This window comes from Pieris rapae, chromosome 20, assembly GCF_905147795.1.
Source record: "Pieris rapae chromosome 20, ilPieRapa1.1, whole genome shotgun sequence".
NCBI classification, from domain to species: domain Eukaryota; kingdom Metazoa; phylum Arthropoda; class Insecta; order Lepidoptera; family Pieridae; genus Pieris; species Pieris rapae.
In genome coordinates this window covers 5,773,796-5,798,717 of record NC_059528.1, presented here as the reverse complement: position 1 = coordinate 5,798,717, position 24,922 = coordinate 5,773,796, and the positions used below count along the sequence as shown (strand labels likewise).

General features: G+C 31.8%; 2 protein-coding genes across 3 annotated transcripts in view; one reads left to right on the top strand and one right to left on the bottom strand.

Annotated features, from left to right (window-relative positions):
• Positions 1 to 12,503, bottom strand: part of LOC110995742 (neurogenic protein big brain) — a 67,466-nt gene extending 54,963 nt beyond the window's left edge. For both annotated transcript variants that reach the window (XM_022263041.2, XM_022263042.2), the window contains exons 1-2: positions 12,057 to 12,503; positions 6,322 to 6,448 (exon numbers count right to left, since the gene is read on the bottom strand). In XM_022263041.2, the coding sequence (XP_022118733.2) occupies positions 6,322 to 6,448; positions 12,057 to 12,381 (452 nt within the window). In that variant the 5' untranslated portion in view covers positions 12,382 to 12,503. The remainder of the gene's footprint in view (positions 1 to 6,321; positions 6,449 to 12,056) is intronic.
• A 1,481-nt stretch (positions 12,504 to 13,984) lies between these two features.
• Positions 13,985 to 23,885, top strand: LOC110995734 (cullin-4A). The gene is made up of 13 exons (XM_022263029.2): positions 13,985 to 14,357; positions 14,437 to 14,579; positions 14,897 to 15,117; positions 15,881 to 16,069; positions 16,527 to 16,673; positions 17,399 to 17,585; positions 18,405 to 18,597; positions 19,652 to 19,953; positions 20,463 to 20,684; positions 21,076 to 21,183; positions 22,252 to 22,422; positions 22,991 to 23,143; positions 23,435 to 23,885. The coding sequence occupies exons 1-13, from the start codon at positions 14,111 to 14,113 to the stop codon at positions 23,528 to 23,530; spliced, it is 2,379 nt and encodes a 792-aa protein (XP_022118721.1). The 5' UTR covers positions 13,985 to 14,110; the 3' UTR covers positions 23,531 to 23,885.
• Positions 23,886 to 24,922: the final 1,037 nt, after the last annotated feature.

Here is a 24,922-nt window from a genome sequence, read left to right as displayed (position 1 = left end):
GTTTTTGTCCCATTTGGTGTCGAGACTTTAGGGAAATATCAAGAAGGTTAGTCGACATCACAGGATACCGAAGAGCTGGCAGCTACCACGACAAAGAATTAGTCTAGCTATTCAAAGGGGGAGCCCTGCCAGTATCTTCGGAACCTTGCCTGAAGGGACTTCTTATATTTATTTTCTCAAAAAAATAGGAACTTGTAATCCGTGAAAACAAATATAATTTTGTGTAGCGCCACGGGTTTATTATTTATAATAATAAACAAAATTTTAATTAATTAAAATACGCCTCATCATGGTAACCTCACACGTACAAAACATTGTATAGAAATTGTGTGTACTTTGATAGGTTTCGTATGTCTATTGTCATTTGTTTCGTAAAGTCTATTGTCATGACATTATGAAGCACATTATTAATCAGAAGCCATACAAATCCTAGTTTCCAAGGATGCAAAGGGTAGACTAGACAAAGTCTATAGATTTTATAATGTCAAGTACGTAAATACGATATAATTTTGACAGGACTTTCGACGTTCTTGTATTCTCTTACACAGATTATATTCGAACGATTCACGTTCGTAGGTACATCTTTTTAGTCGCTATACAATACGGAATGCGTCTTAAGTTTTCCATACAAAAATGGGTCAGTTCTATTTTCTAATATGTACCCGGGTATGCCTAGTTTACCTGGTTGTCAACTAATAATTGACTGTAATTTTAGTATTGTGTTTTCGTGTTTGTAATACGGGGCGATTTTAGAAATATTTTTCTTTATTAGGAGAATTTCAGCGTTTTGTGCTCGTCCTGTTATGTTTAAGCCCTTGTGGGTACCAAAACCGATAGAATACAAAATAAATTATAGCTTTTATGTTTTTGATACTAAAGTAAACGAATATTTTTTCCCTTCTCATAGTGAGCCCCGGGGAAATAACACAAAAGTTTCAGCAGAGTTGCTTGGAGTTGACTGCGATTTTCAAAGTTAAACCAAATACACTAACGTGCCGTTACTATTCGTTGGTCACCAAAATATGTCCGTAGGTATGATCACAAAGGTAAAAATATATTATAATATTTCAGTGATAGATAGGGCTTGGCTCCTAATTGCATTTTGATAAACCTTTATTATAGACATGTCAGCGTTTTGTGTCTGACATGTGGCTTCTATCTTGGAGTCTAAAACATACCAAGTTCAATTTAATAATTACGCACTTAAAAAGTAAAATTCATAGGTCCAAAACTGTTACTAGCAAGGCAATAAATTTCCATTTTAAATTATTTTATTGATCAACAACTTGACAAAGCTTACGTTTAGCTGACGTGAAACGTTTACAGTTTTAGATAAAAGATGGTAACACTGATTGACTAATCATTTCCTAAAAAAACTACTTTGTGTACAATCCTTTATCAAATAAAAGAAAAAAATTGTTTCAAATTTACATAAAAAAATACTCGTCCTAAAGAAATATATATAAAATATCAATGAACAAACGAAAAGTGTTTACGAAGCATCCACTCTCAGACATTCTTAAGTGTCGACTAGAAGGCGCCCTTAAAGCTAGGTTCCAGCACCTAAGTTTGCAAATTCTTGTTACACTGTAAAAGATACTACTGTAGATATAACATTGTATATGATGTGTAACTTTATAATATAGAACAAATAAATAAAAAAGATAACAAGTATTATTTAAAATAAATTACATATTAATAATAACACATTCGGTGCTTTACTAGTAAATTCCAATAACGAAAATGTTTGATGAATTTTATAATAGGCTTTATGTCGTACAACTTGGCTTGGGTTGTTCATCTCGAATATTGTTTGAGCCCTATTCTATTGAATAACCATAACATTTACTTGTAAAGCATTGTTTAATTAATATTCTTAAATTGTTTAGTTTAAAATATATTATAGTATTGTCTTTTATTAACATAACTTTTACACATTTAAAGAAAAACACTTTTTTACGGATTATAGTTATGTATTAACCCTACATCTTTTAGTCGATACCAACTCCGGGGAAATAAATACAGATAACACAACATTTTCTACAGCTGTAATACTTTTTGATATTTAACACCTTTGTCTTCAGTCACCGTGACCACGCACGCTGTAAAGCACGCGAAACGTCGGTTTAAATTTAAAATTATGTATAAATAATTATAAGTTTAAATACAATAATACATAACTATAATCCGTAAAAAAGTATTTTTCTTTAAAATATATTACTTAAAATAGTAAAATATTATTTTTTCCTCCAATTTCGATTACCTATTGATTTTGAGCCGTGGGGTTTATTTGCCCATGGGCTAATTAAATATTTATGTTGGCGCCTGGTAGATAGTACCGATGAGCCCAGAGCTGGTGCTTTCTTCGCTCAACGAATGAGTATTGCAACACAGCTAGGTTTTTTTTTATAAAATGGGCAAAAAATTTTAAATAAAATTTATTGCTGCCAGCGTTAAAGGTACACCAGGAACAAAACTCTTTAAGTTTGTTTTAATTTTTAATAATTACTCTAAGATGTTTAAGAAAAAGGAAGTTACTGTATATTTAATTGATAATAAGGTTTTAAAAAAAATTCCTTCTTTTTATTGTATAGAGATGTATTTGTTTTTTTCTTTTCCAAATAAATAATGTAATTTTTTTTAGCAAATAATCAAACCTAGTAATAGATATCGAAAAGGTGTACGACATTGAAAAATAATTCAGCGAAGATAAAAAGGAGTCTTGAAATGCATGACCTCAATAAATTATAAAAATATTGTCTAGCGAGCACAAAGTTATAATTTAAAAGATTTTTATACTTTAATTATAAAATATTTTTTAAAATATATACGTGGTCCAGTCAATCATAAAGATAATAATTCCGAATGCAAACAGATATGTCCTATATATGCTTAGATAAGGATGATGTGAGATGGATTGTTTGTTGAGGGAGAGTCACGTCAATATTTTAACAAACCCAAATATTTGTCGACCGAAGTCTGTGTTTATCTATCAATATTTTAATATATATAATAAAAGAAGGTTCTTAGCTTTGAATTAATGAAACTAAGCATTTTTTAACAGGGGACAACGCCTCTCACAGTCATTGTCAAAAGGCCTGTCTTTAAATAAGTACGCTTTTTTCTTGAAGGACCCTAAGTTGAATGGTTTTATTGTGACAGGGGAGAAACGGGCTGAAAGCTCATTAAGCTCACCTTTTAAGAATTAGTACTCTCTTTTCTTGATAGTCGAATTGGTTCGGAAATACTTCTCATCGTGGCCAGCTGGTTTCACTTAGTGATGAAACTCAGCTGTAGGTAGGAACTCTCCTGTATACACCCATGAGCATGGTAAATGCTGTAGAAGATGCAGATAGACCCACATCTCGATATAGTATAGAAGTCGATCGAGATAGTATAGAAGAATGTGATGAAAGTAGTATAGATAAAGCCATACGTAATTTAATAATAATAATAAACTTTATTTATAATTAAATTAAAAGGACAGGATATAAGTCTCTCGCAGGTAAATTCGCTTTTGTCTTCTCAATCATATCATGTACGCCGCGATGTCCCGAAGTTAATTAAAACAGAAAATGGAACTGTGTCATTAAAAATTAAATATAGCGAGCAGAACTTAAATCAGTAAATAAAGTGCGGGAGTTGGAATAAAAATTTTAAATTTTTAACGAGTGCAACTTTTAATAATGATTTAGCGCGCTTCATTTTTTACAACTGCATTTTTATCTCGGCGTTTTATTTTGCGATAACTTATTAAATATGTGTTTTGTAAAGCGTTATTTGAATGTGTACTTCAATATTATAAGTCCTTCGGTCGTGTAAGTTAAACTCAAAAAATACCGAACGCATTTTTGTATGATTTTCACCAATATTGCGATACCTGAGAGCAAGGTTTTAATATATTAAAATATTTTGAATGAACACGGCTGGAAGCTAGTTGGGTCATAAACAGTGTCTAATTTATATGTATATAAACTCCTACATGAAAATATAGTAAATAAATCACTACGAATATATTTTAAAATATTCGTCTTTGACGGGAGTCAAATTCGCTTTATATATAAATATTACATATTTTGTTGATTTTGAATCATACTTCAATAGCCGTACTCAATAAAATTAGTAGCATTAGAGAAGAGCTCCGTCAAGCTGGAACCCGCTTTAGAAAAAACTAGATTTTTCTAAATTTACTTTTATCTACAAACGATGCTAGTAAATGTAGTATACTTTATTTTTTTGTAGTATCATTAATTGCGCCGAAAAAATAATTCATACCGCGCAAAGCAGGAAATATTACAAATAATTCGATAAAAAACTTTGAAACGGGTGCTAAATTGTTTGTAGTTTATTGTAGTGAGAAAAAAAATTTTTTTTTACCCCACTTTATTAAAAACTACGAAATAGATACTAAAATAACGGAACTATGCAAAAAAAAGACACCGACTCAAAAACTACAAACGATGCTAGTAAATGTAGTAAACTTTATTTTTTTGTAGTATCATTAATTGCGCCGAAAAAATAATTAATACCGCGCAAAGCAGGAAATATTACAAATAATTCGATAAAAAAACGTTGAAACGGGTGCTAAATTGTTTGTAGTTTATTGTAGTGACAAAAAAAAAATTTTTTTTACCCCACTTTATTAAAAACTACGGAATAGATGCTAAAATAACGGAACTATGCAAAAAAAGAGACACCGATTTAAAAACTACAAACGATGCTCATAACTGTAGTATACTTTATTTTTTTGTAGTATCATTAATTGCGCCGAAAAAATAATTCATACCGCGCAAAGCAGGAAATATTACAAATAATTCGATAAAAAACTTTGAAACGGGTGCTAAATTGTTTGTACTTTATTGTAGTGACAAAAAAAAATTTTTTTTACCCCACTTTATTAAAAACTACGGAATAGATACTAAAATAACGGAACTATGCAAAAAAAAGACACCGACTCAAAAACTACAAACGATGCTAGTAAATGTAGTAAACTTTATTTTTTTGTAGTATTATTAATTGCGCCGAAAAAATAAATTAATACCGCGCAAAGCAGGTAATATAACAAATAATTCGATAAAAAATTTTGAAACGGGTGCTAAATTGTTTGTAGTTTATTGTAGTAACAAAAAAAATTTACTTTGTTTTATATTATTTTAAAGAATCGCAAGAATTTTACAATAGAGAGATTTTATATATATGTCACCGTAAGATTGTAAACATCGTTATATTACAATCTATCCAGTAAACTATCGATAGATTGTGAACCGTATCATTATGATTGCAATTTAACGCATTATTTTTCGCTTAATTGTAATCTACTGAAGTGAAACCGTTAAATTACAATCTGCCCCGCGTCAAATTGTATATAATATATATATATATATATATATATATATATATGTGAATATTTTTATTTTATTTTAAATTACAAATGATATAGAATCTAAGGCTCATTATTGTCCTAGGTGTATTGACTTATTGAACATTTGATTCTGTTTGCCTCTCGTCACTAATAAGAGCTCGACAGTCACTACAAACAACTGATTTCAGCTACAATCATCTGTATCGTTTGTAGTTTCGGAATAAGTGTTATTTAATGATTTAAAATCTCTCTATTGTAAAATTCTTGCGATTCTTTAAAATAATATAAAACAAAGTAAATTTTTTTTGTTACTACAATAAACTACAAACAATTTAGTACCCGTTTCAAAGTTGTTTACCGAATTATTTGTAATATTTCCTGCTTTGCGCGGTATTAATTATTTTTTCGGCGCAATTAATGATACTACAAAAAAATAAAGTTTACTACATTTACTAGCATCGTTTGTAGTTTTTGAGTCGGTGTCTTTTTTTTGCATAGTTCCGTTATTTTAGCATCTATTCCGTAGTTTTTAATAAAGTGGGGTAAAAAAAATTTTTTTTTTTCACTACAATAAACTACAAACAATTTAGCACCCGTTTCAAAGTTTTTTATCGAAATATTTGTAATATTTCCTGCTTTGCGCGGTATGAATAATTTTTTCGACGTAATTAATGATACTACAAAAAAATAAAGTTTACTACATTTACTAGCATCGTTTGTAGATAAAAGTAAATTTAGAAAAATCAAGTTTTTTCTAAAGCGGGTTCCAGCTTGACGGAGCTTTAGAGAAGTTCATAAAATTATATCAAGTAATTGTTAAATATATGCAATATTATCTACCAGATGTATGTCACTTTTTTACCTATAAGTAAAATATTTTTTTTAAATACAAATGTTTAATAAAAGCTTAATGTATCTTAAGATCAACACTGACTTATTAATTAAAGTATATAACTTACCCGTAAATTGCAGCTGCACCAGCTATGGCGCCTCCACATTGGGCAGCGACGTACAGAGCCGCACGTAGCGGTGACACACGCCGCCGAACACATAAAGCTGCCGACACAGCTGGATTCACGTGAGCACCTGCAATTAATTTGCACTCTGGTCAATCTATAAATTATTTTGATTTTGGAGTATGGTCAGCTTAAAATATGTTATACTAGCGACCCGCCCCGGCTTCGCACGGGTGCAATGCTGGTTCTAAATACACTACAGAAAATCTGTGAACGTTGTAAATAAAAATGTGGGTTATCCATAAGAGATAGACATATACCATCACTTTTCTGTAGACCTTTTCAATGTGTACAATACTTAGTGCATTATTTTGATAAAACTCGTAGGGTTCAGCCTGCGTTTGCAATGTAAGCGGAAAAAATGTAATTATTTACGACATCACATTAGAAACCTCAAAAATAACAGTACTTCTCCACTATTTAATGGATGTTATTATACATATAAACCTTTCTCTTGAATCACTCTATCTATTAAAAAAATCCGCATCAAAATCCGTTGCGTAGTTTCAAAGATTTAAGCATACAAAAGGACATAGGGACAGAGAAAGCGACTTTGTTTTATAATATGTAGTGATTATTTCAAATAAGAGAAAGAGTTACAAGTACGTACAGTACTAGTTAAGCAAAGAGGCAGTTCCAGTGGAATATTGTCTAAAATAACGATAAAGACGAAATTTTAATTTTAAATATATAACACACATTTGGGTTCGTTAAAACACTAATTACTGGAGAACGGCTGTACCGAATTTCATTGTATTTATATGTGGTATTTGTCTTCCGAAAAACTGAATAACTACAACACAAAATGTTCATGAGTTTCGTAACTGCCAAACATAATTAATGTTCATCCCGTCGATACGTCAAACTCTCCCCTCAAATTAAAGAACGTATTTAAACAAAGGTTTCGAATCGACAAGACATATCAACATTATTCTAATAATGGCGTATTTCGATTTTAAAAATGTCAGTAATGAAAAATGAAAACATATGGCAGGTTAAATGGTACTGAACTGAATATTCGATATTTCATATCCAGATCTTAATTCATATTGTATTCTGTATAGCTAATAAAAAAGATAGCATGGCTAATATTCGAAACAATTTTAATATTTTGTTTAGAGCTTAACTAAAGCCACAGAGGCTGCGCTATGCGGGATATAATTTCGTAAAACGACGACCAATTACGTTCAAAGTGCATACCATTTGCATACATTTACAGTTTACACACATATATAAAGTTCTATTTTTTTTTAAAGTAAATAAGGTCTCATTTATTTTAATAAATTAAGTACTTAGTAATAATATCAAGAGCAGTGTTCGTCTAGTGGCTTCTGACTCGATCGCTGAGGCCGTAAGTTCGATCCCCGTCTGTGCTCCAATGGACTTTCTTTCTATGTGCGCATTTAACATTCATATATAGGGTTTCATCCTACTGTAATTTTTTTTCATTTTTTACTATTTTTGAAGGCTTCGGCACTGGTCTATCACTCAGACGATGACGGAAAAAATCGTAAGGATACCGTCAAATCTTAGATACAAATTAATTCTCCTACTTGCTTATTAGATAGATAAATTATCTTGATACAAATGTAGAAGTCTGAGCCTCAGAGCTAAAAAGGTTTTAGCGCTACCGATATATTTAATTTTTATAATAATACCGACATTGTGTACAATAAATTTGCTTCATGTAGGTACTTTCCCTTCTAGTTTCCAACTGTACGCTTAGGATAAGATTCAGTTGCGCTTCGATCCATATGTTTTGTTGAGGGAGTCATACTTAGCGCGAAGTGTCGACTCTATATCTAGGGGTTCGTACTAAGTATGACTTCCGTGTGTCAAAAACTGGATTGCGTAAAATGCGAGCTGGCGTAGATTTTTCAAACTATGCATAGATTTCAAGCGATTAGTGTTACGCTCTTTTGAGGGGACGCTAAGTCGAATTGGTGTGGAAATACTTCATTGTGCAGCTGGTTTCACCACACTTTGGTGCCCTGCAAAAACTGCCTTGAAGAACGCTCAGTTGTAGTCGACGGCAATCACTATAAACGTTCCTTTACAAATCGGTGTTCGGAAAAAATAAACAATCGAACTAAATTAAAAAATACTCAAACACGACGATATTGACTATTGTGAATTGCGACTGCAATTTGTAATAATTTTCATCTCTCGTTTTATAAATTCGGATTCATATTCTATTGATTTTTTTCATATGGAAAACATAACGCGTATTTTTAAATCTTATTACAACGCAGCAGTGTTATGTGGTTTAAACCTAGGACTTTGATCGCTAGGGTTGTAATTTCCCCGTACAGTGAAGGAAATCTGAAAGGAAATCGGAAAGCCTCCTGCCCGTTTGCCCCCTGTTCTATAAAAAAAAAAAAAATCATCGTCAGGAAACAGGGCATAGACCCCAAAAGTAGACACTAGGCAGGCACTAGGTGATCAACGACACAGATGCATAAATATGAAAGAGACAGACTTAAAATGTATGTATGTATGTATATAAATGTTTTTACAATATCATTAACTTAATTTCAATATTGAGTTAGCTGTACTAGTAGCAAGTTTAAGGAAGTACAGAGTGGAAAAATATAAGTTGTATATAAAACAATATATATATATATATAAATATAAAACATAAGAAATATCTATTAAGAAATAAAAATAAATTCTAATGTATTAAAAATATTTTTCTATTTTAAGCACGTACAAATAATACCTGAAACCTAGCATATAGGCAGATACTAGGGTTAAATTCTGGATAAATGCCAATATAGGACGACATCAAAATAGCAGTTTTAGCGAAAGCCTAGGTTCGAACATAAACTGCGTTGACTATTGGAAGCCGTGCTAAGCCGTTGAGATACTAATCTCTCTCTATTTTTTTTAAATATACTGTTAAAAATACAGTCAAAATCTGTTATAACTATATCGAAGGGACTGCTCATATTTGGTCGTTAAAACCGATAGTCGTAACAGCCGATGACGTTATTAAGCACTTTAAATAATATTATTCAACCGGGACGAGTTTATTTTTGTCGATATAACCGGTATGTTGTTGTAAACGATGTCGTCGTAAACGGATTTGACTGTACTGACATAGTTTATGTTTGCGGTAATCAGTCCAGTTATTTTTGAGTTTATTCGTTACATAGAAAAATAAATATGTAAATATATACTAGTATAGATTTATCCACGGTTAATTTATAACTATATAGTATTGAGTTACGATATCTGTATCACGTTCTTGCTGTATTCAGAAAGGTTTTTGAGTTCTGTCCCAAAACTGAAAAAGTACGTTTGACTTTGTTATTCGCAACACTTCTATTTTCCTAGAAATAAACGTGTACACAACATTTCAATGGAGTGTTAGTATCGTATATTTCGAATTCCTTAATAATAATAATAATAATATATTTATTTGCAAGAATATGATATTAATCAAGAATTATAATAATTCACGACAAGTCAATTTTGTCGATATTGCATTATTTGTGAAATTCATTTTTTATTATGTATGGTATTTAAAAAAGAAATAGCAGTATAGAATTCATAATTAAAATAAACTTATTGTATTATAAAGTTAAATAAATAATAAATGAAAATTACATTACAAACTAAGAACAGCTGATAACGATCTCGTTCAGAAGCGAACGTAAAAAATACGTACAATGGCAGGCAGGTAGGCATTTTATTACATTGCGCGGGGAAATGTAGGAATAAAATGAAAGAGATGAAATCGTAGCATTTGTCCTCAATATAACGCTCGTGACGGGAATTTGTCATAACAATAACCAGCTTGATATAAACGAAAATGCACAGAATTCCAACTTTCATACTCGGGAGTATTAATTCTGTATGAAAAAAATTTTTATGGCCATTTTTCTGACCTATTTCTTTTTAGCTGTTATATAGAAATCCTGCATCTATAGTATAAATAAAAATGCAAACTTATATGAACTTTGTTGGCCACTTGGATTTCTGAGTGCCTTTCATATCTGCCTTCTATTCCCGATTGATCGTTCTAAGGCGTAATCTAATTTTAGTAGGTATGCTATATACGACTTCACGCCCAATTCAGCTATGCAAGCTTTTTTATTGGAAATTAGAATGCATTGCAATGAAATGTCAAATATTTCGTTTTCAAACATATTCAGGCATAAAATTTAGTCATAAATGATCTTTGGCGTCTATAAAAAACTTTTATACCATAGATATCAGAGTTAAAATCAGTTCAATATTGTAAGCAATAATTTAAAGAGAATTAGAATTGTATTAGAAAGCTGCAATTTTAATTTATATTCCATCAAATTACTTGACCATATTAAACATTAATATATGTATCATCCTACATATATACTCTTGGTCCTTTAAATAGGGATGTCGACCCATTATACCAAATTAGGGTGACGTCGGCATATTTTAAAGATTTATTACAGCCCTGTTATTATACGCTAAGTTCAAAATTAGACCTCAATTGTTAGTGCCTCTCGGACACGCGTTCTAAATTTGATATAATTTAAAATGTCATTGTTCCTTCGAGACCATAAATATATGAGGGGATGAAAGGGTGAACACAGACACGTGTGATCCTTAAATAATAAATATCATATCTATAATCAATAATTATTTATATCTCAACTATATTAAAGTCAAGGAAGTTAAGCTTAACACGTTCGAATATAGAATATGCTATAGATAAAACAAAAGAACGCATCTTTTTGCACAGAAGTTACAAAGTACTGTTTATATTACTACAACTAGAAACCTAAACGAAGAATAACAAAACGCTATAAACTTAGCCAATTGTTAAAGTTTTCATATTTAAATAAACGACTTTCAGATACACCAAGCATTCTACGAGTGATAAAAGCTAGTATTCATAGTAAATGTATGATTATTTACATTTGTTCAACCACATTTTTGCTGTGAGAATATTATATTCGATATCTAATATTCACTAAAATCGAGCGTCTTATAAATATTTTAACTGTTTTCTTTAAAAAATTACAATTTTATTCTTTTAAGACAATTCTGTATCAGTAACAGATGTTAAATAAGTACAGTAACAAAAGAAGGATAATATATTGGCAGAGCGTATTGTATCAAAATACCGGTACACAAAAAGAAAAAGTTACAAGAACACCTGGCCTGTTGACGAGCAGGTAGAAACATGCGCAGGCGCCGATATTCCTTGTAATTTTTGTAGGGTTTTGTGCACTGCATACGAATTATTATTGTACGTTAGATAAGTTGTTAAAAAATCTGTTTTTAGTCGCGTTTAAAAAGGTATTGACATTTTTCAACTATCTTGAAGTCAGTTGTTCGCAGTTTTATTTTGTAAATAAGTGTATTTATTATTTATTTTGTCTTTTATTTATAGCAGTATTCGAGGATATCGTCAATGGTATTTCTCTTCTATTATCTATTGACTGTCACTATGGAATATAATCGCCGAAAAAGAAAAAAACATAATGCATCGGGCGACTTCAAATCACTTTTTAGCGTTATTTGTATATTTTTTAGATTAATAATTTCATATACATATATCTAAGATGACACGGAATTTCGGGCCTATTTTATTTAAGTAGAGATCGAGGCTAGTAGATTTTCTTGTTTATTATAGACAATAGTTATAAACTTTTTCAACTTTAAACATAGTTAAAACTAGAATATACCTGATATGTGAGCGAAGCATAAAGTCAACGTTGCGATAGCGCAACCGGAAGCGAGAGCTGTGGAAAGCAACACAGCTGAGGCAGATGCCCCGATACCAGCACCACCTGCTGCACCACACACGATAAAAACATACAAGAAAGACGCTGCACATTCAGCAACTACAGCTTTCCACAGAGATAAAGTTCTCACTTCCAACCTCGCCGGCACTCTGCCCCCCAAACTCGCTTCATTAGAATTACTACGCAAAGTCTCTAATTTCTCAAATAAAGTCACTATATGCTGCTCCAAATTGTCATCTGAAATATTGAATGTCTGTTCACCCATGGTGACTAAATACGCATAACTCCTAGACACGTTTACGTCAGTATCAAAATAATGACGTCAAATCTCGCGCGTTTTGCAGCGAACGCCCACGCGTCAGACGTCGGTGCACTATGGTCCGTAACGCGGAGTGAATGAACGAACACTGAGTGAATGAAGGGGAGAGCGCGGGACGCATCCCACTTGTTACTCCCCCGCTGAAACCTGCACGAGGGTGTAAGACGTAAGTGGACGATATTACAATACCACTTAATTGCGCTAACCATTATCATATTTTAAATCGACTAATACGTACATGTTTTAAATTCTATATACGCTTTTTAACACATCTGTTTAAAAGTAACATTTGCAATATGTTCGCAATTTTCATAGAAATCCCTTCATTCTTAAACTCTACACCATAGTATTAAACTCGGTTACCTTCCACAAAAAGCGCTCTCAGATTTTATATAATATAATATGGAAATGTTTGATAATTACTTCATCAAATTCTTGGTTTTAACTACTTCAGTGGAAATAAACTATATTCCCGGCACGTACACTAGATGTCGACCCAGATCCAGCACTAGTAATTTAATAAAGCGTATTAAAGAAAAATCAAGGATCAACACGTAACCGTGCGTGAGGGGAAGGTGCATCAGATAAAGATAGTAAAACTTTTGGACAGCGAAGGACTAATTTATGATCGTATTCAATTTAGCAATATACAAGAAAATCTTAATTTAATAGGTATAAATATTAATTACTGTTAAACATTAGAATACTCGTAATAATAAGTAAATAATAATAATCGTACCCAACCGGAAAATGAACTCAAGGCCTCACGATCTACCACGAACAGTATGACAGTAGGTAACATCAAGTATCTTCCAACATAGTTATTTTTCTCAGTAAAAAGAATAAGACAGCGAGAAAGGTTATAGGATGGTTTAGTAGCAATATGTTTTAAATAGGAAAAATAAGCAGGGCGCCATGAGGCATATTTGAAAGTTGGAACTAAAGTAATTAGTAAAGTAAACGGATTACGGACGCACTAACCTATCAAAAGTATTCGAGTTACAAATTTAGCACTTGACAGTGACATAAGTTGTAAAAGTCGGATATATGGCGGATAGATGGCGTTTACCTACAATTCATATAACCTTCTGACAATTGCCTGTTTCAGTTCTTACTTACCAATTCATTTTAAATCTTCAATTTATTTAATCTCATTAAATACAAACTAAATATAAGTCGAAGCATGTTACTTTAAAGAAATTTAGAACTGACTTTAAACTAAGAATTAAATAAGAAGGAAGGCTTTTAAGGATGTGGCATTTTAAAAAATGATATATGATATAACCAAATTATAAATTATTTTATAAAGAATATAATGGACACCCTGGCCATTACATATTTTTTTATATTATGAATGTTTCGCAAATATTGTTTGGTTCGTTTTATAAAGACAAAGATATATTTATAAGACCAGAAATATGCTCGTAAACACTCAGCTTCGAGCTATTTATAATCTGTAGCTCGAGTCGTGTCCTTTAGCCTGGCCGAAAAGCCAATAATTTAAAAAATATTTATAATAGCGACCTCTATTTCGATTTTCTAAAAAGAAAACATTTATTTTTAATGGTGGTTTTGCTAGGAAATATCGACTGAACGCATTTGCTTTATAATTTGTTATAAATTAAATTTAATTATATTAAATTACGTTGTGGCTGCGGCCATAATATGCTTTCTTATGTCGGAATTAGCTAAAACGCAAGATTTGGTTGAGGAGGGTGGAAATCAGTGTAGAAAACGTTCTCATACCAATAGCGAACATTGCACTAAAAGAGCAAAATTAGAGGACATGAGTTCTAGTGAAAAGAAAGCGAGTTTTTCGATTTTAAATTCCAATTCAAATGGTAGTATAGCATTAAAACTGGCCTCATCAATGACCAAGCCCGGGGCGACTGCGAAGAAGCTGGTTATAAAGAACTTTAAAAGTGTGTTTATGCTTATGACCTGCAGACGTATTTTCATAACCTTTATGACATTTGGTTAAATAATATGCATATGTTGCAGGTAAACCGAATCTTCCAGAGAATTACCAAGAGACGACATGGAGCAAACTACGAGAGGCTGTAATCGCCATACAAACCTCAAAATCAATAGATTATTCGCTGGAAGAGCTATACCAGGCAGTTGAAAATATGTGTAGTCATAAGGTAATGTATTTGAGATTTCCTGAATCCACCTCATTACATATTGTAAAAACAATAGATTAGATTCTTTATATACCAGACAATAACAATAATTTTTACAAATAGACAATTCCAATAATTTAAGTTGCAAATAACTCATGATAATAAAGAAAGGGATAATCCTTTTCTTTATTATCATGAGTTATTTTGTTCTTTGTATCAGATGTTTATTTACTTTTATATTCTTATAACTTAAACTAACCAAGAAAAATATTAATATCCAAATATTGAAAGTGATGTATGATGTATTCGAGATTCCCAACTTAAATTTTTTCTTTTAGATGGCCTCACAATTATATGTCAATCTTACAAATTTAGTGGAGGGACATGTGAAATCAAACATAGAGCAATTTCTTTCTGAAAGCATGGATCGACAGGTGTTTTTAAAACGAATGAATGACTGCTGGAGAGCACACTGTCGTCAAATGATTATGATAAGAAGCATCTTCTTATACCTTGACCGTACCTATGTATTGCAGAATCCCAGTATTCATTCTATTTGGTAAGTATACACAAACTTGGTAAATTAATAAAAATAATACAGTAATATAATTTCAAAGCTAATATAAAATCCTAGCTAGGTACTTAGTTATATATTTTTTTAATTTAATGTTGACTAGTATATACTCTCATATATCATGTCTTTATAGAATTATAGGTCACATTACTTCTGTGGCCAATTCTAAGTATAAAATTGAATTTGTGGTAACTCAGGTTCAAGGGTTTAATACCTATTTATTTAGTCTGAAAATTGGGATTAATTATTGTAATAAAAACCTAAGCGTGATGACACAAATCGGGAAAACAAAAAAATTTGATAGTGTCCTCTCCTAACTCCTATGTAACTTAAACTCCTTGATAATCAATAAGCTTTTACTAATATGTGTGTGGTGCTTTTATAGCGTGGGAGTGTATCTAGATTTATGATCTATGTATAACACCAATTCTAATTAACTTAACATTCCTATTATTACGACATTATGTCAATGCTTCTATTATGTGACATAATAAAATTAATGACATTTGTATGCTGATTTATATATGGCGGTTTGTGCAGATTTTTATAATTAATGTATCTAATTGTACCACTTCTTAGCACATAAACAATATTATTATTATTAAGCATTTAAATATATCTTTTAGGCAATGGTAATTTTTTAATTTCAATACCAGTATAGCATAATTTTAGGGTTTAAAATTTGAATTTGTTGCCAAATTACATTATGACCTAACTCAAGACCTAAATAAATTGTAATATTTTTCAGGGATATGGGTCTAGACCTATTCCGTCACCATATAGCAATGAACACATTGATCCAAACAAGGACAGTAGATGGTCTGCTGCTTTTAATAGAAAGAGAGAGAGGAGGAGATTCTGTAGACATCTCTCTACTAAAAAGCCTGCTGCGGATGCTATCTGATCTACAGATATATCAAGATGCTTTTGAGCATAAGTAAGTTGTAATAGGGTGCTATTCATATTATTGGCAAAGCAACATGGGATTACTATATTCAAGTAAATTTTTTTATTTACCTGTTGTTGTAAGCATTAAGAATAGTGTACTGATTTGAAATAAATAAGTATTTGATCTAATTCAATTACAATTGCATGTTTACATGGTATAATATGATGATTACTATAATCTCAAGAGAAACAAAGCAACTCTATCTGTATTTTTTTAATGTTCTGTGCTCAAAATAGCTATAATATGTACACTGTACATTAAAAACTAATTACAAATGACTGAAATAGCAAAATATTTGCCAATATTAATAGTTATATTATATTTTTGTTAATAACCAAGATTCTTGATGATTTTTGGTAAAACTTGTAACAAACAAATAAAAAGTCTCCTTTATATAAGTAATTTATTTAAGTTACTGCAGCATGTTTAATTTTTTCTTCTGTAGATTCCTACAAGCAACAGAACGTCTGTATGCAGCAGAGGGTCAACGATTAATGAGGGAGCTACCAGTCCCTGAATACCTTGCTCATGTAGAAAAGAGGCTTAGGGAAGAGAATGAGCGCTTATTGCACTACCTCGACCCTTGTACCAAGTAAGTTCTATTAAATTTTTTGGCCCCTTAGATACAAAATAAATTAATTTATATGATTTTCAGAATTCATCTTTCTATCAAATTGCATTTACGCAATGATTAAAAGGCACAAAAGCTATTGGAACTAAATCGAGAATCATTATATTAAATTGTGTTTATTCATCTGTGCCATGCTGATGATATCATTTTACATTTAGCACTATATATTGTAAATATACACTATCTGTGATTTGTCTTGTAATAATATGGTTATAATGAAACAGTACTAACTAATATTGCTATGATTCTTTGTTCCATTCAAATAGACATTTGTAGGGATGTTTAATAATTTTACATGCTTCCCTAAAGTCAACCGATCAATCTCAGGGAATTTTATACAAGAAGAGTGTCACTTAAATAATTTTTCAATTATTTTATATATAGCATAGGCAGACTATGCAAAAATGAAAACCTGTAATAAATCCTAATTATATAAGTATTGTAGTGAAATTGAAACATACTTTGAATTTAATGCTATAATGTATGTATTAGAATTAACCACAAACTCTGACCCATATATTTAATTGAATTTGGGTGCAACCTTATTAACCCATATTTGTTTTTTTTTATATTTACCTATGTGACACATTTGTGCTGTCTACTACTAACCATGCTATTCTTATATATATATTAAAAATGTAAATAGCAAAAAATAAAGTCTGATGAAAAGTTTATTTTTTTTTCAGATGGCAATTAATTCATACAGTAGAAAGGCAGTTGCTTAGTGAACACCTAACTGGAATTCTTAGCAAGGGCTTGGAGTCTCTGATGGACGGACCTCGGTTGCATGACCTAACCACACTTTATAACCTCTTCAGTAGAGTGAAAGACGGACTGAATGAATTGTGTAATCACTTCAATGCTTATATAAAGGTAGGTAAAGTCTAAAAGAAAGTGTTATTGCTTACAATAAATCACTGGAATTGAGTATATTGTTTGTTATTAGAAATATAATATTCTGTTCTTCTGTTTTTATTTAAGTTATATGTATATACTATATGTAGGATCTGTCTTCTAGAGAATTTTAAAATTAATTTTAACTATATTTAATTAGAATTAGTTTTGATTTATAAATTTATGTTTAAATTTCAAAGGCTTTTAATGATTTAAACATAAAACTATGTCATAAACATATGGTTCTGTGTTTACATATATTTGACGTCATCTGAGGGTTTTTAATTACAAATTTAATAAAATGAACATAAATTGATTAAATCTTAATATATATATTTCTTGTGTGACTGAACTCCTCCTAAACGACTGGACCAATTTTGATGAAATTTTTTATGTGTGTTCGTGGAGATTCGAGAATGGTTTAGATTCACAATTTTGTCCGCTGGACAATGTTGTTTTTTAATTAATTAGTAGTTGTGGATTTTGGAATGTTTTACATTGGATCCGACAGACGGCGCTACCATCGCACTGTCAAATTTTAAATAATATTCGAATTTTAATTTTAGTCTGTCCCGACAGTTAGCGCTGCGATCAAATTAAAAAAAAGTTTTGTTATCATTGTGTTATTGTAGACCATGTGCTGGATCGTTAGATATTGTCATAACATTTGAATAATAATTTTCATCAAAATGGTCCAGAATGTTTTAGCTTATTAAAAAAAGTTTGAAATTTTCAAATTAAAGACGTATAGACAGGACAACGTCTGTCGGATCCGCAAGTAAATGTATATTTTTTCAGAAAAAAGGACGTACGATAGTAATAGAACCAGAGCGTGATAAGACAATGGTTGGCGAACTGCTGGAATTCAAAGAACAGCTGGACAATATCGTGACTGGCTGCTTCCAGAGGAACGATCGCTTCCTCTATTCCATGAGAGAGGCTTTCGAGTTCTTTATCAACCAGCGACAGAATAAGCCTGCTGAACTTATTGGTGAGAGCTCTTTATTAGTTTAAAAATTTTAACTAAAAAAAATAGAATTTATCCACCGTAAGTAAATACTTGCTCCATGGCCACATCTAAGAGGGAAACGCACACCCTGCCTACAAAAGTAGCCACTCATACCAGAATCTCTACTATTCAGAGACTGGGAGAGCCGAAAGGCTGCTATAGAGAGTAACCAGGGTCGTTCTCCCAAACTACCGGGGCCAAGACCAACGATGAACCTACCACTATATATATACATACATTAACTGTTTGTAATCTCTCAAATGTGAAATTTAAAAATGTCCCCGGCCAAAAATGTTTGCCATCTCTGACATGTCATAAAATGATAGCTGTCAGAATTCGACGAAATGAAAAATCAGAGTATAGAATGAGTTATAGTTATAGTTGAAACGAGAACAAACATATTTTGGAAAAGGAAATTAAAATGACAGTGACAGCTCCACTCCGCATAGAACGCTAACAAAGAAGTTGATAAAGAAAAACCAGAAAGTCTTAAAGTTAAATTTATTATAAACTAAATAACTACTTACCTTGAATTTGAATTTTTCAATTTTACTTTACTTTCATATGCCAAAATCCAATATGTTTTTGACATACGAAAGTCAAATTTAGCGCTAACTCTGAATTCTGAACTTGGTTGTCACAGAATGACAGTGACAATTTGATAACACAGACATACATACTCCTCACATTTACCATCTGCATGATGGTACGGCCCCAGATGGTTTGGACATAGCCGTATTAGGTATTACTTAGTAAGATGTACTTAATAATATTAATTTTTACTAAATCATAAGACTCTATTTATTATTGCAAATGGGTATAATAATGAAAAAATTCTTTCTCCTTTCGTATATAATTGAAACTTTTTTATATATTATCTTTGGCTGTATCTTGAGTATAATTGTTTTTCGTTATATATTATATGTTCGCTGTTTGATTACGAAATAAATAAGAATTAATAATTTTACGTATTTATAATATTAATGCGCAAACCTTTAATTTGTTTTCTTAAATCAGAATGAATATATATTTTCAGCCAAATTTGTCGATTTAAAACTCCGCGCGGGTAACAAAGAAGCTACAGAGGAAGAACTGGAACGCTTACTCGATAAAATAATGGTTTTATTCCGTTTTATTCATGGTAAGGATGTTTTTGAGGCGTTTTACAAGAAGGATCTGGCCAAACGACTTCTCGTTGGGAAATCTGCTTCCGTGGATGCTGAGAAATCCATGTTAAGTAAGCTCAAGCAAGAGTGTGGAGGCGGCTTCACTTGTAAACTAGAAGGAATGTTCAAGGATATGGAGCTGTCTAAAGATATCAATGTTACGTATAAACAGGTATTTACTGGCATTTAATTATTATTATATAGAAAAATGCCTTACGAATATGTGATATTTGCATGTCTGTTTATGTATGATCTATTGTGTGGATTTATTTGCTTAAATGAGCTTATTGTAAATAAACGTTTTATTATTATTCGTATTTAAGTCTATCTAATTAACTATTAAGAAGCCTTATAAGTTATGTAACCTGCTTTTTGTGTTTTTTTTGGATAAGCTAATGAAGTTTTAATAAATAAAAACTTCAATACAAATTTATCTATACAAGTACACCTTTTTTTAAGTTGTAAATAGCTTAAAAAAGGTCAGCCTAGTTTACTATTATACATCATGAACATATCTAGCCTCATAAAGTTTTATTCCAAAAAAAAAAAATTCTTACGTAATACTGGAACGCACGCTAACCTAATATACTTAACAGAATAGTCTTTAGGTTCTTTGCAAAAATCACTAATAATTATTAAAGAGTTTGCTTGGTTTTGTCAATTAGGAATTTGTTTTTTCAGCACTTGGCAGCAAGTCAAGAATCGAGCAGTCTAGATCTGTCAGTGTATATCCTAACCATGGGTTTCTGGCCGACGTATCCGCCGGTGGAAATCCGTCTTCCGGCGGAACTGACCCGGCATCAGGACCACTTCGGCAAGTTTTATCTGGCGAAGCATTCTGGAAGGAAGTTGCAATGGCAGCCCACACTTGGTCATTGTGTGCTGCGGGCGCATTTTGCTCAGGTATATCTATTGCCCCATTGCCCCGCTGTTCAGGTTTATGGGGACAATCGTATAATTTTGAGCGTATGAGAAATACTCCTTGCTATATATTTTTTTAACAAAAAATTAGCAAAATTAAAAAACTATTTCGCCGGCAACTGAAATAGCCATAGTAATAGTATCGTCTTAAAAAAAACAACATACGTACACAATGTTACCATCTTTACGTTGGTGAAATATGTTTCTGTTATAATATTTTTTAATTACATTATATTTAAAACTTATATCTTAAAATTCATACATCTATTATATGAATATTATTAGATAAATAACTATAAAAAATAAAAACCAAAAATCTCTAACAAAATATTTTTTTTTATTAATATTAAAAACGAATTAATTTATTTTTCAGGGTAAAAAAGAGCTGCAGGTGTCATTATTCCAAGCATTAGTTTTACTATTGTTCAATGATGGAGACAATCTCTCATTTGAGGATTTAAAGGCGAATACCAATATTGAGGTAATTTTCACTATCATTGATTTATTTTAAAAAAAATACACTTAACCAATCCATATACAGAAATAATACATACATACGAACATCTTCCCCAAATATTTTATTTATCGTAATTTTTTTAATGAGCAATTAAACCTTCGGTTCACCAGTGGACTTTTTAAGTGCAATTTGGTGAAGGCAAATATCGTGTATGTAAGCACAATAGGGGGGGGGGGGGGGGGGGGACAGGATTCTTTCTTTCTTCTTATTTCTTATTCTTCTTATTTGTGGTCTTTATTTTCTATTACGTCAACTTCTTTACACATATTACCCACACATTGTCTATGCTTGAAGACGAAATACATTTTCGTTAATTCCTACAAAAAAAAGTTATACGTTTTTGTATTACTATTTTTGCGTTGCGCGCGTACAAATTATTTGAAGAAATCTATTAGGTATGAGGGTGTGCAATTATTTAATCAATTGCCATCTCAAATTCGCAATATTGGAGTGTTTGACAAATTCAAAAAGGCATTAAAGATGCATGTTAGAATGAACATAGCTGACTAAAATTGTTACGGCTAATGGCGACGTGTATCTCGCTCGTATATAATATATACATATTAATATTAAGTTTCTCATGTAAATAAAATATTTCTGTTTTGTAATGAGAAATAAAGTTCTTTAAACATTATTTTTGTGAGCTTTGCTTACTTTTGACAAGAGGGGGGGGGGGATGAATTGCAGTAAATATGCTTAGGTACGTACGTACTTACGGTCATTACTGCTGAGATTTTTCTTATTGTAATTTTTGTGTAATTATTTAAATTTTGGATTCTGGATCTCCATAGTTGCTTCGTTCAGACAAATCTATTTTGCTGTAGTTTTTTATATTGTTTTTTTTTATCTATTCGTGTTTGTCGGGGGCAAACGGGCAGGAGGCTCACCTGGTGTTAAGTGCCTGATAGATAAGATGATATGCCGCCCATGGACACTCTCAATGCCAGAGGGCTCGCGAGTGCGTTGCCGGCAATGTATGTGCCGAGCGTCTAAATAAAAAAATAATAAATGAATAAATTATTAATATTTCAGGAAGGCGAACTCCGTCGCACGTTGCAGTCTCTGGCGTGTGGCAAAGCGCGAGTGGTTTGCAAATCGCCACGCGGAAGGGAAGTGGCCGATACGGACACCTTCACCTTCAACGCCGACTTCGTCAATAAGCTGTTCCGCATCAAGATTAACCAGATACAGATGAAGGAGACGGTAATTATTTAACCAAGTCTCAAGTTTTTTAAATTAAATCCACACACACATACATACAACATGTTCCAATATGTTGACACAAAATGCACGTTGTATATGTTAAAAAATAAGTGACTACACACAAGTATTAAATTTCAATTCAATCCCGCTATTTAGTACCAACTACGTAGCTGGTAACATAATAATATACATCTACCTAAACACTGAATACGGTCGCATTAATATGTCTTTCGGAGCTAAAGTCTTTAAATTATTGATATCTTTCTTTAGAAAATATGACATAGTAATTATAGATAAGATTTAAAAACAGTTCCATAGATAAAGCGATGCGTTTCAATTTTGTCTATGATATGGTTGTAGCGTAGTCGACGCATTTTAAACTAAGTCATCGGGATATACATGTGAACTGACAATTGACAGTAGGAATGTGCACGCAATGTTACGTATACTAAGCTACGTGCGCGCGTACTCTGACTCCTGATTGGTCGTTACAAGTAAGGGTTGTTTTTGTACTTGAGCGGCCCCTTAGAATCGCCAATTTCTTAACTCAATATTGGAATAATTCCAGACCGAAGAACAAAAAGCGACGGAGGAGCGCGTATTCCAGGATCGGCAGTACCAGATCGACGCGGCCATTGTTCGTGTCATGAAAATGCGGAAAGCGCTTTCTCATAATCTCCTCATTTCGGAACTCTATAACCAGCTCAAGTTTCCCGTTAAGGTAAATTGAAAATTACATAATAAAAAAAGTCTTTGGGACTTGAAACAATACGATATACCTACTTCCTTATATATTATGATGAATTAAAACAGATACATTTTGTAAGTACTTATATGTTTTTGGACAATTTTGTTATTTTTATTTTTTTTATTGTTTCAATTAGAAGGATTGAAAGAAATGGCCTATTTCATTATACTATTTCAGTAAGAAAAATATGGTTGGGTAGTTTCAAAATAAATAATAACGGTTCTGGAACATTTTTAATAAGTAAGGTACAATTTTTTTTTCTAGCCGGCTGATCTCAAGAAACGTATTGAATCGCTCATCGACAGAGATTATATGGAGAGAGACAAAGACAACCCCAACCAATACAACTACGTTGCCTAACTTCGTCTACCCTTTTTACGACCAAATCATTACAACAATTTTTCCTACCCTCATTACGTTCCCAAACAATTTTTGACAGATTTGTGGGAAATTACAAATATTAAAATTTTAATAACCAATTCATACGTGTATAGTTAAGCGGAAAGTGGTTATACTTTAGTTTTGTTGGAATTTTTTACATAATCCGTGGTTGTTATTCAACAACCCGATAAAAGTGCTTAAATAAATATTTGATAGCAATTTGAACTGAAGTATGTTTGTTTATTAAAGATGCTTGATCATTCACTCATTGTCATCTCTATTTATTAAAATAGTATACAGAGGGGTGACAAAATATAAAAGTATGTATTTATAATTTTGTGTTTTATTTGTCCTTTTTTTTAATATTTTCTAGATAATTCCCCGACTATGTAGTCGTGGGAGGTATTAAATAGCTTACATAAATGATATTGGTAATTCGGATGATAAACACTACTACCTATTTCTTTTAACTACTTTTTGTATGGCCTTTACAGCAAATCCCAAAAAGATGCCTCTTAATTTAATGTTGAACATTATTTCATTTAAATTCGTCTCCGTTACTTTTATGTCCATAGCTTGCTCAGTGTTAAACCTATTTATTTTTATTTGTCCTTGTAACATGAATGTTTGTATGCGCGGAAATGGAATCAAAATTTGATTACCTATGAAAGATTATAATATCACAATGATACGTCGAGGCTAAATACGAAACTTCAACCGTATCACCTCGACGTCCGTTGCCCCTGTGTTTTTTAAGGCAGTTCTTGCCACGCACCACCAATATGTGGAAGCAGCTGCCAGCTGAAGTATTTCCGAACCAATTCGACTTAGGGCCTGTTTCACAATGCATGGATAAAGTGCCAAATAGCTATGCACACAAATTATTCGAGAGATAAAAGTTCAAAATAAGATACTTCACATTTCATGACGTATAGCGCTATCTGACAGTCGTGAAACGCAAAAATATTATTTATCATACCAATAAGTAACAAATAGCTTATTTGGAACTTATCCGGACATTGCGAAACAGGCCCAGTTTTTTATTAGTGTCAGAAAAGGGCTTACCAATTCTTAAAAGACCGGCAATACACATGCGAGCCCTGTGAACATGACAATTTATATTACATTAAATACGTCGCGCCAGCAGTCTACCGTCTATCTTACCCGTTTTACCGTTGTACCGTTTTTTACCCTTCCAAAAAAGTGTACCACGCCGCTAAATAAGTTTTCATTTCAAAAATAATGCAAAGGAAGTCTCAACAATTAAAGATAATTGGGGAGCAAACGCTGTTTTTTTAGAGTAAAATGATTAAAAATAATTTTGTATAATCTTTTTGATTGTAAAGTTAACCAATTTTTAATCTGATCGCA

What these genes read in the sequence shown, in the direction of transcription:
- LOC110995734 (XM_022263029.2), top strand. Translation starts at nt 14,111, where the DNA reads ATGTCGGAATTAGCTAAAACGCAAGATTTGGTTGAGGAGGGTGGAAAT. An exon ending in AAAATATGTGTAGTCATAAG is followed by an intron (nt 14,580 to 14,896) that starts GTAATGTATTTG and finishes TTTTTCTTTTAG; the next exon opens with ATGGCCTCACAATTATATGT. An exon ending in TGCGGGCGCATTTTGCTCAG is followed by an intron (nt 20,685 to 21,075) that starts GTATATCTATTG and finishes TTTATTTTTCAG; the next exon opens with GGTAAAAAAGAGCTGCAGGT.